This window comes from Pseudorca crassidens, chromosome 6, assembly GCF_039906515.1.
Source record: "Pseudorca crassidens isolate mPseCra1 chromosome 6, mPseCra1.hap1, whole genome shotgun sequence".
In the NCBI taxonomy this organism is placed as follows: Eukaryota; Metazoa; Chordata; class Mammalia; order Artiodactyla; family Delphinidae; genus Pseudorca; species Pseudorca crassidens.
Window position 1 is genome coordinate 65509942 of NC_090301.1, and position 16002 is coordinate 65525943.

General features: G+C 34.3%; 1 protein-coding gene across 1 annotated transcript in view; it reads left to right on the forward strand.

Annotated features, from left to right (window-relative positions):
- Positions 1 to 16002, forward strand: part of SCN9A (sodium voltage-gated channel alpha subunit 9) — an 86687-nt gene that overhangs the window by 44892 nt on the left and 25793 nt on the right. Inside the window, exon 17 of the mRNA XM_067741676.1 lies at positions 6357 to 6477. Coding sequence (XP_067597777.1) covers positions 6357 to 6477 — 121 coding nt within the window. The remainder of the gene's footprint in view (positions 1 to 6356; positions 6478 to 16002) is intronic.

The window sequence follows — 16002 nt, forward strand, 5'->3', positions numbered from 1 at the left end:
TGGTGATTTACAGGCAATATTTTAGAGAACCATTTTATTCCAAAATGCAGTAAATTTCCTTCCCCTAGAACCTAAGTAAAGATGTACACATATACAATAGAATCTATATATGTACAGCTAAAACACAATTTTTGAGAAAACTGTTTCTAGAAATATATATGTGTGTGTATGTGTGTGTGTGCTTAATTCCTAAATTATTATTACTTTTTTTTTTTTTTTTTTTTACCAAACTACTGTTAGAAAACTTGAGGCACATATTAAGGAGTGGTTGTTCTCCAGATAAACAAAAATTCAGTTGCAAAAAATTGACTTGAAATACAATACTTTTCTTTGTCAGAAGCTACCTACATAAAGGTTAGGAAAAATATATTTTATCTGTGCCAAATTTTATTTTACATTGTGTTTGCAGTATTAGAAGCCCCGGTATTTAAAAACTATTGGAACGTTCCAATTGGAATTGTTGCAATTGGAATTTCTTTCCTTGTCCTTCCTCATTATGGGTAGTTTTAGGGAATACCATTAATCACTCAGATGTACAGGTAGTTTGTTTTTTGTCATTTCCTTTTTTATTATAAATAATATTGAGTGACCTTGAGTCATAGAGTATATGCTTTTACCTCACATTTTCCTGTCATGTTTGCTTGTGTTCCAATCCGTATTTACCTACTTGGAGTTTCCTAGCAGGCCGCAAAAGTAGAACTGTTTAAGTGTTCGTTCCTAAAGTTTTTAAGGTATTTCTTCTGATTTGGCCCACTGTATTCCAGCTTTTTAAATAACTATCCTCTGCAAATAGCAGTTCTGTGTTAGTGCACAAAGCCTTTGAATAATGGGGGTTGCTTTACCTTTCAAGACCTTACTGGTGAATGCCATTTGCCTTTCCATTAGAAAGAAGTTGATGATACTGTAGGATCTGGCTGAGAAATCTATAGCCGGTCAGATCTTATATGGCCCAATTTTGCTGCATTTGTTTGTTTGTTTTCATACGCAAGATCTTGATCTTGATCTTTCAGCCCCGTAAATTGTCCTGTTATTGAATAGAAAGTACCCTAGCTAGAAGATTCTGGGAAAACTAGGAACTTTCAGTAAACTATTTGCTTTATTTTGAATTTCGCTAGTGGTGACTGTGATTTGACCTCATTATTTCTCCATCAACTAATACTACAAACCATCTGACCCTGTGATGGAGTTGTTAAGTAGATTTCCTGCTGAATGAACAACTATTCCCAAAAAGCCTACACAGCTTCTCTAGTAGCGATAAACAAAACACTAGGAAAGGAAAAACTCCATTTTCTTGCCCTTTATATGAAAAAGTGCTGGAGTTTTAGTTGCCCATAATGTGAAAAAAGAATTTACTGTAACTAGTAAATAAACTATTTTCTGCTAATTTAAATGGAAGTGAAATGAAAATCTAGATCACAGAGAGGAAAAAATATTTAATTTTCCATTGATGAAGTGTATCTGGAGTACTTTTTAACTTTGGTCATTGCCTTTTTTTTTTTTTAACATCTTTATTGGAGTATAATTGCTTTACAATGTTGTGTTAGTTGCTGCTGTATAACAAAGTGAATCAGCTGTATGTATACATGTATCCCCATATCCCCTCCCTCTTGCGTCTCCCTCCCACCCTCCCTATCCCACCCCTCTAGGTGGTCACAAAGCACCGAGCTGATCTCCCTGTGCTATGCGGTTGCTTCCCACTAGCTATCTATTTTACATTTGGTAGTATATATAGGTCCATGCCACTCTTTCACTTTGTCCCAGATTACCCTTACCCCTCCCCATGACCTCAAGTCCATTCTCTATGTCTGCGTCTTTATTCCTGTCCTGCCCCTAGGTTCTTCTTAACCACTTTTTTTTTTTTTTTAGATTCCATATGTATGTGTTAGCATATGGTATTTGCCTTTTAAAAATAATTTTGAGAGAAAGCAGAATTCCAGAGAGACTGGAAAAGGATTTGAGGGACTTTGAGGGGCCCAGAAGCCAAATCATGTAAAGAAACGAAATATCATTACTCTCAAAATAAAAAAAAAAAAAAACCCACAAATGGTAATACCATAGGTAATCTTTAGTTTTAAAAGGCTGAAAGGGGTAGTGTTTGCATTTCTTCAGAAGGCAAAAAAAGAGCCTAACAATTGCAAGGGAGAGGAAAGCATATTTTGGCTTTAAAATTCAAGTTATCCCATAATAGAACGGTAAACTTGGAAAAACAAGCATAGTAGCTATCTGTGGAATTCCTCTGTAAATGTTCTTTGATCCTTTATTCTAAACTTTACCATTTCATTCCTCATTATAGATTCAGAGCCCTCATTATAGATATCAATTGTAAAATTAGGCTATAAAATTAAAAGATGGGTGATATTGATTTGAATCTAATAGAAGTCTTTCTTGTTTATTGACATACAGTGGAGCTTAGTGTATCACTAATGTCTCCCATAATTTTTCTGCCCTTATATGCCCATCCTTTCCTTTTGATTTGCTTCTTTCAATCTTGCTGTCCTTTGGGTTTTTTTGTTTGGACGTTCAGGTGAAATAACTATTCTAGACTCTGCTACTCAAAGAATACCTTTCTTGTGTTGTGTGAAGCAAACAGCCTTATAGCATGTACTTTAAACATGACATCTTTCGGATGTTTTCAACACCAACCATCCTCTTTGAATAAGGCTTTTGTGGAGTTCTGTGTTTTCTACAGTGCTGCTATATGTTGATAGTGTTTTTGATTTTGAGTGCCAGATTGTCACGTTATTAGACAATCCTACTTCATACCTCTCGAAATAAATGACCAACTAGCATTAACCACCATCCTATACTAGCATCAAATAGGCTTACAATGAGATCGCCTATTTCAGGAAATGACAGTAACAAATTTGTAAGTGACCAGCCTAGGGCAGTTTTTCATATGACACCTATATTTAACAGAGTTTCTAACTATATGCAGTGTTGTAGAAAACACACCTTCAAGACAAAAGGAGATCCATGAAGAATAATTAAGCTTTAATTTGATCATATTTTCAATAGTGAAATAGCTACATAAGTTTATAATCAAGAGTAGGATGTTTCAAAACTACTTCAGTGTTTTATGGATGCTTATTGAGGAATATAGAAACACATGTCAAAAAGTACATATATATAGTATAGTAATTACCTAAAGGAAATAGAATCAGGGCGAGAGTGGAGGGGACTTGTATTTTTCATCACATGCTATTGTACATTTGAAATTTTTGAATCAAGTGTATAGGTTTTATTTAAAGGAAAGAAATAAAAAAATTAGAAAGTACCTACAGTCAATACCATATTATTTAATAAAAAGTCAGGAATGCTAACTATAGCATATTTCCTATTCTATACTATACTAGTGAGTCTACCTTTATGGTCCTATTTTTACACTTATTTCTATTAATATGTAGACCACGACAGATTAAGAATTATCTTTGTTGACAAGCAAAGAAGTAATAGACAAGAAGTATATTTCACATTTTACTAAAAATAAAATCGATGTGAAATTTTAAAATGACCTATTTATAAAACCAGAAGGGAACTTTTTCATACTGAAGTATTTATTTCACTGCTCTTAGTATAGTATAACTATTCTTCCATTTCCAAAATCACAAGAAAACTAAATAGTAAATGAGTATACAGAAATGAAAATAATCATATAATTAATTATATAAAATGATACAAATGATTGACTTGACCTTTACTGTATACTAAATAAGAATAAAAGAAGATTCAATAGTTAAATCTAGCAATGCCTACTATGAGATTTAAAAGAATTTACCTTCAAGAGAAAACCTTTGTAATAGATGTTAGCCTTTCTATTTAAAAATGTCCTTTTTGGACCCTGTTAAAGAAACTTCTGCTTTAGTAGGTATGAAGTTTAAAAGCTGAATAGATTAAAACTAAACTGTCTATATTGCTAGGACATGCCCGTAAATATTTAACATTATATACAGTACTGAAATAGCTACTTGTGAATACTTAATGCATTCCCAGGAAAACATTGAATTCCTAAAAACATTCTAAACATTGAATTTGGCTTGTGATACAAATTATAGTTCATATTAAATATTTTGATAATTTCTGTTCCAGTGAGGAATAATTTTGAATAACTGTCATTTATGATGTAAGATCCGAGCCAAACTCCGAATTTAATTGACAAAATATTGCCATAAAAGTTATGGGGGGGGAAGCCTTCAATGGCAAGAATACACGTCATAAAATCGTCTTAATTTTTACTTATAAATTAACTTGGTATAAGTCAGCTTTGTTAATGCTCTTTTAAAGAGTGAGAAAACCAAATGTTGAGGTTGAAGGTGCTTTCATTAATTTAACATACATCAGGGTTCTGCAGATTTGAAACATTTTATTTAAAAGTTGTTACAAGGTGAGAGAAAAATCATTATAACTATATCCTAATTGTCAGCATTTTGGCTAATAGCAGGGAGGAGCTTTGTATTCTATCAGCTATTTCACCCACTGCTTTTCCTCAAGGTCCAAGCCAATAACTTATTTTCAGCATGGAAATGTTTGGTCTCATCTCCACAGAATCATAGTGCCTTGTCCTTCAATTCCCTAGTGACAGTTCACTTGCAACTGAAAGGTCAGGAATTGAAGACATCAAATAATTGTAGTCTTTTAGATATGGTACTTAAAATGGGTTTTTGTGGTAATTGGCACAATAGGACATATTAATAATTATAAGTTTCCCCATTGTTTCCTGGAGTAATATATATTTTAAAACCTTAAGTCTTACAGGATATTGTCTTACAATTAATTTTTATTTGTTTTTTTAAGTAATTTTAGATTAATTCAATCAGTTTAACCTGCTTCTTAAGTGAAATTTCATATTGATACTGTTAATAACGTAATATTCTAAAACTCTTCGACTATGTGGGAATAATACTGCTATGCCAATGTAGATTAGAAGTAGTAATTTAATAGTGTTCATAATTCTTTACCTCAGTTATACAAACCACTTTGTTTACATCATTCCTTATGTTCAATTCTTATCAATGCCTTTTTTACTGATATTGAATACTGTGTGATAATAATAGTACTGAGAATTTAATGTGTTACCCATAAAGTATACTTTTAGCTTCCGAAGTCATTCTCTAAAAGTTAATATTTTAGTTTGGGCCTATGATCTTAATGCAAATCAATAGATTGAAGAAGCAATTTAAATGAAATAAGTATTTCCTCATTTTTAGCACTTACATTTGTTTGAATTATTCTTAAAAAAACAAGTAAAGCTGTAATCTTATTAAGAGAAGTACATGCTATAATAACTAGTAGTTTTCAATATTCACATGTCGTTTAGCAAATGAGAATGAAAATTGAACTCTTCCATTGATGTGCTGCTCTACCCCTTATAAAATAATATTAGGAAAATTTGACACAGTTTTGCTACAATTGCTGTATGTATTTTATCTAAAACTTTCTGTGTATGTGTGTGTTTGTAAACATCATGTTTGATCACAAAGTTCTGGGTGGGGAAAATTTGTGTTATGATCAGTTTTATGATCATAATGACAATGAGTTCATTCCTCTCATGTGTTGGTCTGCCATGTTCAATTTCATGGAGTCTTTGTTTCAGAGTTTGCATGTGGTGCTCACTTTAGTAGCCACTATCTCTTGACATTATAAATAATATTTATGATCTCTTCTACTGTATCCTGAAATTCTATCACTGAAATAGGTGGTATTGGATAAGATAATTACTATGGTCTTTGACATTTTGATTCCAGTACAGTATTTGACTTTTTTTGTTTTGATGAAAGGCCTTCTATCTATATCATCCTGATACATATTCTCAAATCTAAGCGTTAATAGAAAAAAATATGTTTGGATTTCATTTTACACTGATTTTATTCTTTTTAAAAATTTTAAGTACCAACAAGCTTTTTCTGCCAGTTGTCAGATCTGACCTTTCAGTTATCAGGTGTTGGCAATTTGGCACTTGTATATTATTTCTATCAGGGTCTTGGTTGTTCTAAAATAGTAATTATTGGTGTATACAAATTTATATTAAACATAAAACAAAATAAAAATGTGGCCAATACTTTGCAGATGTTATAGTTTACATAAAAATATTACCTTAAGACTAATTCTGTCCATAACTTGTTAGCATACGAAAAATAAGGAAATGTATTTTTCACAGGATGTGTAGATAGAAAGATCAAGCACAGATGCATTGTAAGGTGACCTGACCTCAATGTATGTTTATATGTTTTTATGGCCATCATACTGTTAATCTCTTTTCATAACACTTTGCATGACTCTGATTATCAAATATGGTTTTAATGCAAGATTTGAATGAACCCTAAATGAACTCTCTGGTGGGGTGGTGAATTTCTTTTTAGAGGCTGAACGGATCGAGTTCCTCTGAGTGCAGCACAGTTGATAACCCTGTGCCAGGAGAAGGAGAGGAAGCAGAGGCTGAGCCTGTAAATTCAGATGAGCCAGAGGCCTGTTTTACAGATGGTAAGAGAAAAACTGAGACCTCAGTTAGCAGCCATTTATTAGTGTTTTGGCTTTGGTCTTAAAACCTAATACTTACTGGGGGTTGATGAGTGAAAAGTCAGAAGACTCTATTCCATGCTGATTCAGTCATGGCTCTGTGACTAAGGGCAAGTTGCTGGAGCTTTCTAAGCTTCAGTTTCCACACTTACGATATGCTACTAACAGTAATTTATGATGGTGATGCTGTTATACTATATAGCACTCTACTTACTGAAAGATGTTCATATTCTCCTTTAGATCCTTAATTCATGTTCTCAGCTCCATGGAACCAGTAAACAAATTAATGGGGTAGATGGTACTGTTGTCCTTTTCATCAAAAGCTGGAGCTACTCTGTCAGGAAACCATTTAAGACAGTTGACCATAGTCTGTCTCAAACTTCTTCCTTCCCTTGGTTTCAGAGGCCACACTCTACTTTTGTTCTTCTTTTACATCACTGAGAATTCTGAGTTTCTTCCCCTGTTTCTTTTAGTGACTATTTTTTATGCACAAACCTTAAATAATGACGTTTCCCCACATTTTGATGCTTGGTTATCTACTTTTCTTATTCTCTAGCCCTAAGTGGTTTCATCCACGTCTGTGGTGTAAGCAACCATTTCTGTACTGTTGCTCTTAAATCTTTATCTTTACCCCTGACTTCATTCAAGTTCCAGATCTGCCTACAGCTCCCCATTGCTCATCTCCATCTGTTGTCTTTAAACAACAGTTGAATAAGTTCAAAACAAACTTCAGTGGGGTTTCCACATGTAATCTACAGCTTCTTCCAGTCTCTATCACATTTAGTGACGTCATGATCTATCTTGCCTCTCAAGCTAGACTTTAAGTCAGTCCTAACCTCTCCCTTTCTAGCCACAGGTTGATCACAAAACACACAAGTTGATCAGAAACTCTGGAGATAGGGTCCGAGTCCTTCAGGGGATTCTGATGCACACTAAAATTTGAGAACCATTGGTAGGATAAAACCTGAAGTCCTTAACTTGGCATGTAAGGCCCTTTACATTTGGCCTCAGTGTCTTATTTTATAACAGTGCCTCTTTTCATTCCTTTTCACTTTCTATCTTACTGAATGTCTTACTACTCCTGGAATTTTTCAGGGATTTTATTCAAAGCAGTAACTTTGAACTTGACTTGGGAAAGTATGCAGTTTTCTAAGCAAGTATTGTGTCATCTAAGTAAAAACGCAAACCTAGAGTAGGGTTGCAATGTAATACAATAATTTATTGTACAAGCTTTGGAGCATGATAAATATAAGTTCTAACTGGCCTACTGCTAACTCTCTATGAGACCTTGAGCACCTTTTAATCTTGTACCTCAGACGCCTTATCTGTAAAATGGGTACATTTTACATCCATATCATAGGGATGTTGAGGAGATTAAATGAGATAGCATTAATAAATTAATTAGCACAGTACTGTCTTTCATTTCCTTCTAGTTTCCTTATTGTTTTTAAAGTATTTTGTTAACAATCTTATCTAGAAGCAATGGTAGCCTTGATGCTAATGGCTCACAATCTACTCATGGCCGTAACTCTCAGCATTTGTGGTTTTTTGTAGAAATCACTGACTCGCTTTCATTCTTCAAGATTTTCTCAACCGGTCTCCTATAACACTCATGCAGTAAACAAAATGACCAGCAAATAAAGATATCTGCAAACTACAATGGATGCATGAATTCTCTTTAAATAAAAGCCAAATGTCATTTTTTGTGTGTGTGAGAAGCAAAAAAGTGTGACACTCAATTAATAGACATTTGTGTTAGCTCAAATTAGTACCATAAGCAAAACACATGGAGTTTTCTTTAGAAGTGTTCATGTTAAAAGCATTTAAGAGTATCACCATGTATTTCAGCATCACGATGAAATTAAATTGACTAGTACCATGTAAACTTAAATTTGTACGGATGCTACCAAGATTTCTTCCACACATTTTATGAATGACCCTGACTTAAAATTCTAGGATAACCAGAAAGAAGTTGGGCTTATCAAACAAATTATGGCTCTATATCAGAAAAGGGCTTTAGAAAACCTTAAACCCTCTGCAGAAAGTATTAATGCTAAGCTATTTCAGACTGTAGGTGCTATCTTACTGAGATCAAACTTTACAAAAGTTATTTTAATCCCATAAAATACCAATGAGAATACTTATATAATACTTATATATATAAGTATATATATATAATATATAAAATATATATAATAACATATATAATAACATATACAAGTATATATAATATATATAATAACTTATATATAATAACATATACCAATGAGAATACTTATATAATACTTATATAATACTTATATAATGACTTTGAGTCTAGTATATAAGAGATATTATAGAAACACATTTTCAGTGAATTGTGGTCTTGACCACTGAAAATTTACTGGGAACCAAAGTTTCAGTTGTACAAGATGAATGCATTCTGGAAATCTAATGGACAACAATATGAGTATAGTTAACAATACCGTGTTGTGTACTTGAGATTTGCTGAGGGTAGATCTTCAATGTTCTCAACGCACCCAAAGAGAAGAAATTGGTAACTACGTGAGGTGTTGGCAATTTAATTAACTTGATCGTGGTGATTATTTCACAGTATAAACCTATATCAAATCATCAAGTTGTACACCTTAAATATATACAATTTCTAATTGTCAATTATACCTCAGTAAAGCTGGAAGAAATGGGCAAAATAGGAGAAGAATAGGCAAAATCAATCTACAAAGATAGAAGTCAGACTAGTGGTTACCTTTAGCGGGTACAGATTGGGAAAGGGCATGAGGGTGATTTCTGGGTGCTTGGAAATGTTTTATCATGACCTACATGGCTGTTACATGAGAATATCAATCTGTATACTTAAAATATGTGTACTATACTGTATGTATGTTCTCAATGTAAATAAACAGATAAATATATTTTTTTAAATGACAAGAAAATATACTGGCAAACACACATCTCTGAGTCATATCACTTTGAGCAGCTGTGCTCCACTCGAGACTTTATACTCACCGGACCTGCTGGGCTAAGAGGCTCAGCCTGATAAATTAAACAGGGCAACCAATTTTCTGAGCCCTTCAACCCTTTATCCACTTAATCATTCTTTTATCCAATCAACGAATAATCGTTTAATACCTTCTGTCTGCCAGGCCCAGACCTGAGCACTAGACAGAGATAGAGCAGGGAAAACAAAACAATGTTTCTTACCCAAATAAACAGATAAATATTTAGTAGGTCCGATAAGTGATACATGCTATGGAGAAGTAAAGTGAAAATGGGAATACTAAGACTGAGGGGTAGAAGCCTACTCTCATAGAAACAGAGTGGTCAGAGAAGGCCTTTCTAAAAAGATAACATTGGACCATGCAAATATATGAAGGAAGAGTATTTTAAGCAGAGTAATGAAGGCACATGCCCTGAAGTGGCGATATGCACATTTGAAAACAAAATCAAGAGGCCGGTATGAGTAGAACAGATTGAGAGGTGGAAAGGGTGATAGAAGTTGAGGTTAGAGACACAGTAGAGGCCAGATCTCAAGAGGACTGAAAAACATAAGAATCTCATTTAGAAGTCTTACAAAATGCCATCTTAAGAGCAGATAGGTGGATAGCAAGGGCAGAAGCTGGGAAACCTCTTGGATGTCCCTGCGGTAATCCAGGTGAGAGATGATGGGAGCATAGACTACTGTGGGAGTATTGGGGATGGTGAGAGTATGAGATTCTGAGTATATTTTCAAGTTAAAGCTGAAGGGATTTGCTGGTGGATTCGATGTTGGGTGTTAAAGCTTTCTTCTCTTCAGAAGAGTCAAAGATGACACCAAGCTTGGGGCCTCAAGAAACTGGAAATAGATGGTTTCCACATGAAGAGTTCAAAATGAGTAGGCTTGACAGGATGGAAAATTGGGAACTTGTTTACTCATAGTGGAAATGACCCTTACCAAGTCGTGATTGGTTGAGAAGTGTTGCGCTAGAACCAGTGCCAATTTACAGTAGCATTTGGCCTCTAGAGGTTTTTGTTACCTGAAAGGCAGCAGAAAAATCAAAGGAAGTGGGAGAGTTAAATCATAATAGTTGTGTTTCAGTGAAGACGAATGCTAAAATGATTTTGTTGTTCATAGCCTCACATCCACTGATCCTTTTTAACTTCGTAACTATCACTTTATTCATTTGCATCTTGTTCCTCTTCACCTTTTTCTCCTCCCTCTTATTCTGTGTTTTTCCTTAGTTCTGTTTCATTAGCTTTATCATTCAAGACTTCAGGTACCTTCCCCAGATCTGGTACTGCTCTTCACTATCCTTAATTCTCCATGTCTTTGCAATCTGTGTAATTATGAACATGACATGACTCTGATTCTGCTTGGTTTTATATTATACTCCTTTTGGATTATACAATTAGTAACTCACAAAATCAAGATTAAGGTGTGAGAAGGATACACTCTTTTCCTTAAAATAATGTATTTTCTATTAATTTAGTAGGAGGAGCTGACTCAACTTTCCCCCAAAATGTTCTGAGTTCCACTTCCTATAAAATAACTAATTCTAAGTTTAGTAACACAATAACCAACTCCTTTGTGCCTATTTTTGTCTTTTTTTGGAAAGAAAATGTGGACAAAAAACTTGTTTTAAAGGATTTAGAAGTTTTTAAGGAGTGTTTAAAAAAAGACATGTTTTCCTAATAAATTTTTATATTAATTATGTGGATCATGTGGTTACATTTTTATTAATGACTAAACTTAGAAGAGGCCTGTGGTTTCTTTTTTATTTGAAAGCATTAGTTTAACATGATGAAACACAATAGAGATTTTATTTAATGGATCACAAGAGCAAATTAATGAAACCACCCAAAAGAAATAGCATTTACCCATGGGGACCTATTAAAATGTTTGAGACATTCTGTGCTGTATTTACATTTAATTAATAGTCCTTTTAAAAAAGAAGGTGTGATATAACGTTGCTAACCAGCTAGGTTGGAAATCTCTTGGGATATGCCTTTGCATAAAAGCTAGACAGGCAGTGGTCCTATTCTCCTGCTCAAAATAAGAGAGAAACTCTCTGAGGTGTGATAAATCCTGAGGACAATACTTATGAACCTTCATCTCAGATAAAAAGTTTACTTACTTTTCTAATTAGAATATATAGTGCCTTTTCCTGCCTCAATCATAAGAATAATATTATCTTCCACCTTAAGACCTACAAAAAGAAATCCCAAATAGTAAAATCTTTTAACCAAAGAGATAACTTTCTCCTCTGGTAATTGTACTTGATGCAGATAGATTCTGTTCTGCACAAGATCTTTGTTTTTAAAATAAATTCGAAAGTCTCAAGCATTAAGTTAATAAAAAAAATTCCATCTTAAATTTTTCCACTCTATCTGGTGTTTTCTTTTGCCCCGAAAAAGATGATCTGGTGTCAATTTTTGGCCTTACCTTTTACTATTTTTTCATATCATTTTATAAAATATTCTTTCTTTACTAAATGCATTTGAGATATAAAGTAATTGTTTTAGATACAATGAAGATAAATTCTTTCAGATCTGAGGTCATGTGAACTGTAATTAACATTGGATAAATGAAGCCATGTGTATATTTTCCTTTCACCATGTTGTTGTTGTTGTTTTCTGTTTCATCCAAATTTTGTGTAAATTCTAGAATTCACAAAGACATGACCCTTCAGATCATGACTAATGCTTAGATTATTTTAGAACTCTTTTTGGGGGGGTTATGTCTTTTAAGTCAACTATCCCAGCATGTGAATCTGTGTAGAGGATTGTAGTAAGTACTGTGAGCAGAAAGAAAGGGCATAACAGGCACAGTTCAGCCTTCTGGGAACTTAGAAGTTTCCAGAGAGAAAGGACAAGATCACATAAAATTGTTAGCAAAAATGTCAGACTTGGGAGAAAAACATAACTTGCTACATTTCTATAAAACTGGAAATTAAAGTACTAGGAGATACCTCGTATTAAGGATCAATGAATTAATTTCGCTACAGTATCGTAAAAGAAGCCATAACAAGACATTGTCCAAAAAATGTATTTCATCAAGAGAATTCTACCTTTGTTGTTTCAGGACAGACAGCTTATGATTATATGAAGTTATTACTTGATAGGCTCAATATTTTTAATGAAATATATTGTTTCATAGACAAGTAAATTATTTTGAGTGCCTAACTTGCAAACTTCTAAAACAAGTCTCTAAAAAGTGCTGTTCATTCTTGCTTTCCCACCTTCTACATTCCCTCCAAACGAGGTTTTTGATCTAAAATTTTTAAGAGAAGAATTCACTGTAGTTTCTCTTTTTAAATTCTTCCTTTTTTAAGTAATTTTGATGATTTATTTTTTAATCAACTTTAATTTTTTTTTTAATTTCAATCATTATCTCTCTGAGCCTCTCTTGGTCATAGCTGTGTTCACCAGTCCTTCATGGAACTCTTCCCTGACTTTTCTTTTATTGCAGCCTCTTGTACATTTTCCCCACCCCAACTTTGTCACCTCCTTCAGGGTTTTCTCATCTTCCACCTTTCCCAGTGGTGGACAGGTAAATGTTTAACAACCAGTTCTCCAAGAAAAAGAAAGTATGCATACATCCATCAGTTTACCATATATTTTACTGATATAAAGGATATGTGGTACACAATTTACAGGCAGTAATATAATCAACATCCTTCATTGAACATTCATATAGCTAATTGGTTCCCACAGAATGCTTTTGTTGAATGTTGCCAAAATTTTGTATTTATAAACAACAGTGGTTGCAACTGATGAACAAGTATAGTTTTAACCTGAAGGTTGGTTGGTATTTTCATTTACGTTAATCAGTAAGGTGAGAGTGAAACAAAAAGGCTGTGTGTCAAAACTTGACCCATTCATCAATGATGTGAACAAATATTTGCTGAATCAGATAATAGAATTCGAATAATGAAAGAATATTTCCTCAATTTTTTGTGCTATTCACAGTGTAATGGCTACCAATATGGCATACTTTTTGCTTTATTAACATTTTCTCCATCACTTTCTTAATTCTACTCTAGAAAATCAACAAGCCTGAATTTATAGCATTTGATGACTTTTGTAAAGATTCCCACCATGGCTAATCTCAAACTACTGGTGTGACTTTGCTGCATGTAGAGTTGGGAAGAGATACGTAGTAGCCCAACAGTATAACATATTCTACCAACCAGGTAGAATGCTTAAATATATTCAAGAGCATAGATAATAGTAAAATGTAGAGTAATATATTTTTAGTATTTATTACCTTTTTAAAGTAAGTTATACTTTTAAGTTTATACAATTTAATTTTTTATAACAGCTGCATTTAACAACAGGCTAGCAAAATTTCCTGGCAATTTAACAATAAGTTGTCAAGAACCAGTATGAGTTGGCTCCAGCATACCACTGAATTCTGTCTCTTAATATTGCTGTCCCAGAATGTTCCAGACTTGACCCTTTTCTCTCCTCATCCTAAATACTTTTTTGTGTGTGACCTCAACAACTGTCCTGATCTCAGCTGACACATATGTGCTAATGATTCCTACACATTCTTTTCCAGCCCAGACTTTTCCCCTGAGCTTCAGATTCACACCTCCAAATATCTACAGGATGTCTGTATTTAGAGGTTTCACTGGCATCTCAAACTCATTACCACCCCAAGCAGCTCCTGTTCCTGTGGTCTTCATTTCATTACTGATATCCACCCAGTTGTCTGGGCTTCTCCCTTCCTCTTACATCCCATATCCCATCAGTCAGCAAATGTGTTGATTTTACCGGCCAAATATGTCTTGACTCTGTTATTGCTCTAGTTCCTAACCAGAGCTGCCCAAATCTATCCTTCTTGTTGGGGATACTGAACCAGACCCTAAATGGTTTTCTAGCTCTGGGTCTTTCTTTGCTCCCCACCCCTCCTTCTTCTTCTCTTCCAACTTATCCTCCACAGTTGCTGGAGACATCTATTTATTTTATTATTATTATTATTTTTTTATAAATTTATTTTACTTTTTAATTTTATTTTATTTTTTTTAATTATTTTTGGCTGCGTTGGGTCTTCGTTGCTACGCACAGGCTTTCTCTAGTTGCAGCGAGCGGGGGCTACTCTTTGTTGCAGTGTGCGTGGGCTTCTCATTGCAGTGGCTTCTCTTGTTGTGGAGAATGGGCTCTACGTGTGTGGGCTTCAGTAGTTGTGGCGTGTGGACTCAGTAGTTCTGGTTCACAGGTCCTAGAGTGCAGGCTCAGTACTTGTGGCACACAGGCTTAATTGCTCCGCGGCATGTGGGATCTTCCCGGACCAGGGCTCGAACCTGTGTCCCCTTCATTGGCAGGCGGATTCTTAAGCACTGTGCCACCAGGGAAGCCCGAGACATCTATTTAAATTACAATCTTCCTATGTAATTTTCTGCTTACAACCCTTCACTTACTCCTCGTTAGGATTTAGGATATAGCCAAACTCCTTAAGGTGGGAGAAAATGCTTTCCATAATCTGACCAGTTTCTCTTCCTTATCTCTCATCCATGCCTTTTCTGTACACTTTGCTTTCATCAAAATTCTGAACTACTTGTAAGTCCTGTACACGGCACATTTTGCTGCCTCTTGGCCTGGAATTCCACTCCACTCTTTTTGGCTACTACTTTGATTCAGTTCAGGTCCCACCTCTTCTAGAAAACCTCCTCTGACCTCACTTTCTCAACAAATAAGCCAGGTTAGGTGAATTTCTTCCAAGCTATCAAACATAACCCCAGCGTATCTGTCATTTTAGTTGCATTATCCAGTTATAGTCATTTATTTCTATATCTAGCCGCCTAACCAAAACACAGTAATAGATATCTTGAGGAGAAGAAACTATGTACACAGCTGAGTAAAAAGGTTAATCAATAAATGTTTGATGGGGATATGAATGAATTAACCTAAACAACTTTAAATAAAATATTCTTCAGTTTTTTATGGCAGTGTGTTTTACATCTGGGATTCCAGAGTCAGATTTGTTTTTAACTTATAGTACTTGAAACAGTTTCATCTGTTTCTTGTAATCAAGATCTGTTTCTTTTGAACTGACTTATAAGACCTTCTACTAATTTTTAAAGTGTTACATAGAATGCTGTTTCTCAAAGGGTTTTTTATAGAAGAGTTGAAGCAGCACCAGACTGTAGACTAAATTCATATCAAGAAGGCCATGAAATACATTTTTGTCTTGAGATTTTCATTCATTAACCAATAATTATTTACTGCTCATTGTGTATTAGGATTACATTAGGGCTGCAATCATAAAAAGAACAATATGTGGTTTAAACACTGTAGAGGAGATTGATGAGAAAGTAGGGAAGAACAGAAAACACGAATACATCCCAAGTTAGAAATTACTGATACAAGTATTAAGAAAACACCAAGGAGCGTTAAGAGATGAGAAAAGGCAGCATCCAAGTTGAAACTATTTGAAGCTTCAGGTGTAAGCATTAGAAATTATTTGGTTGAGGAACTATCATAGGGAGCACTTTGCATTAAATAATGTCT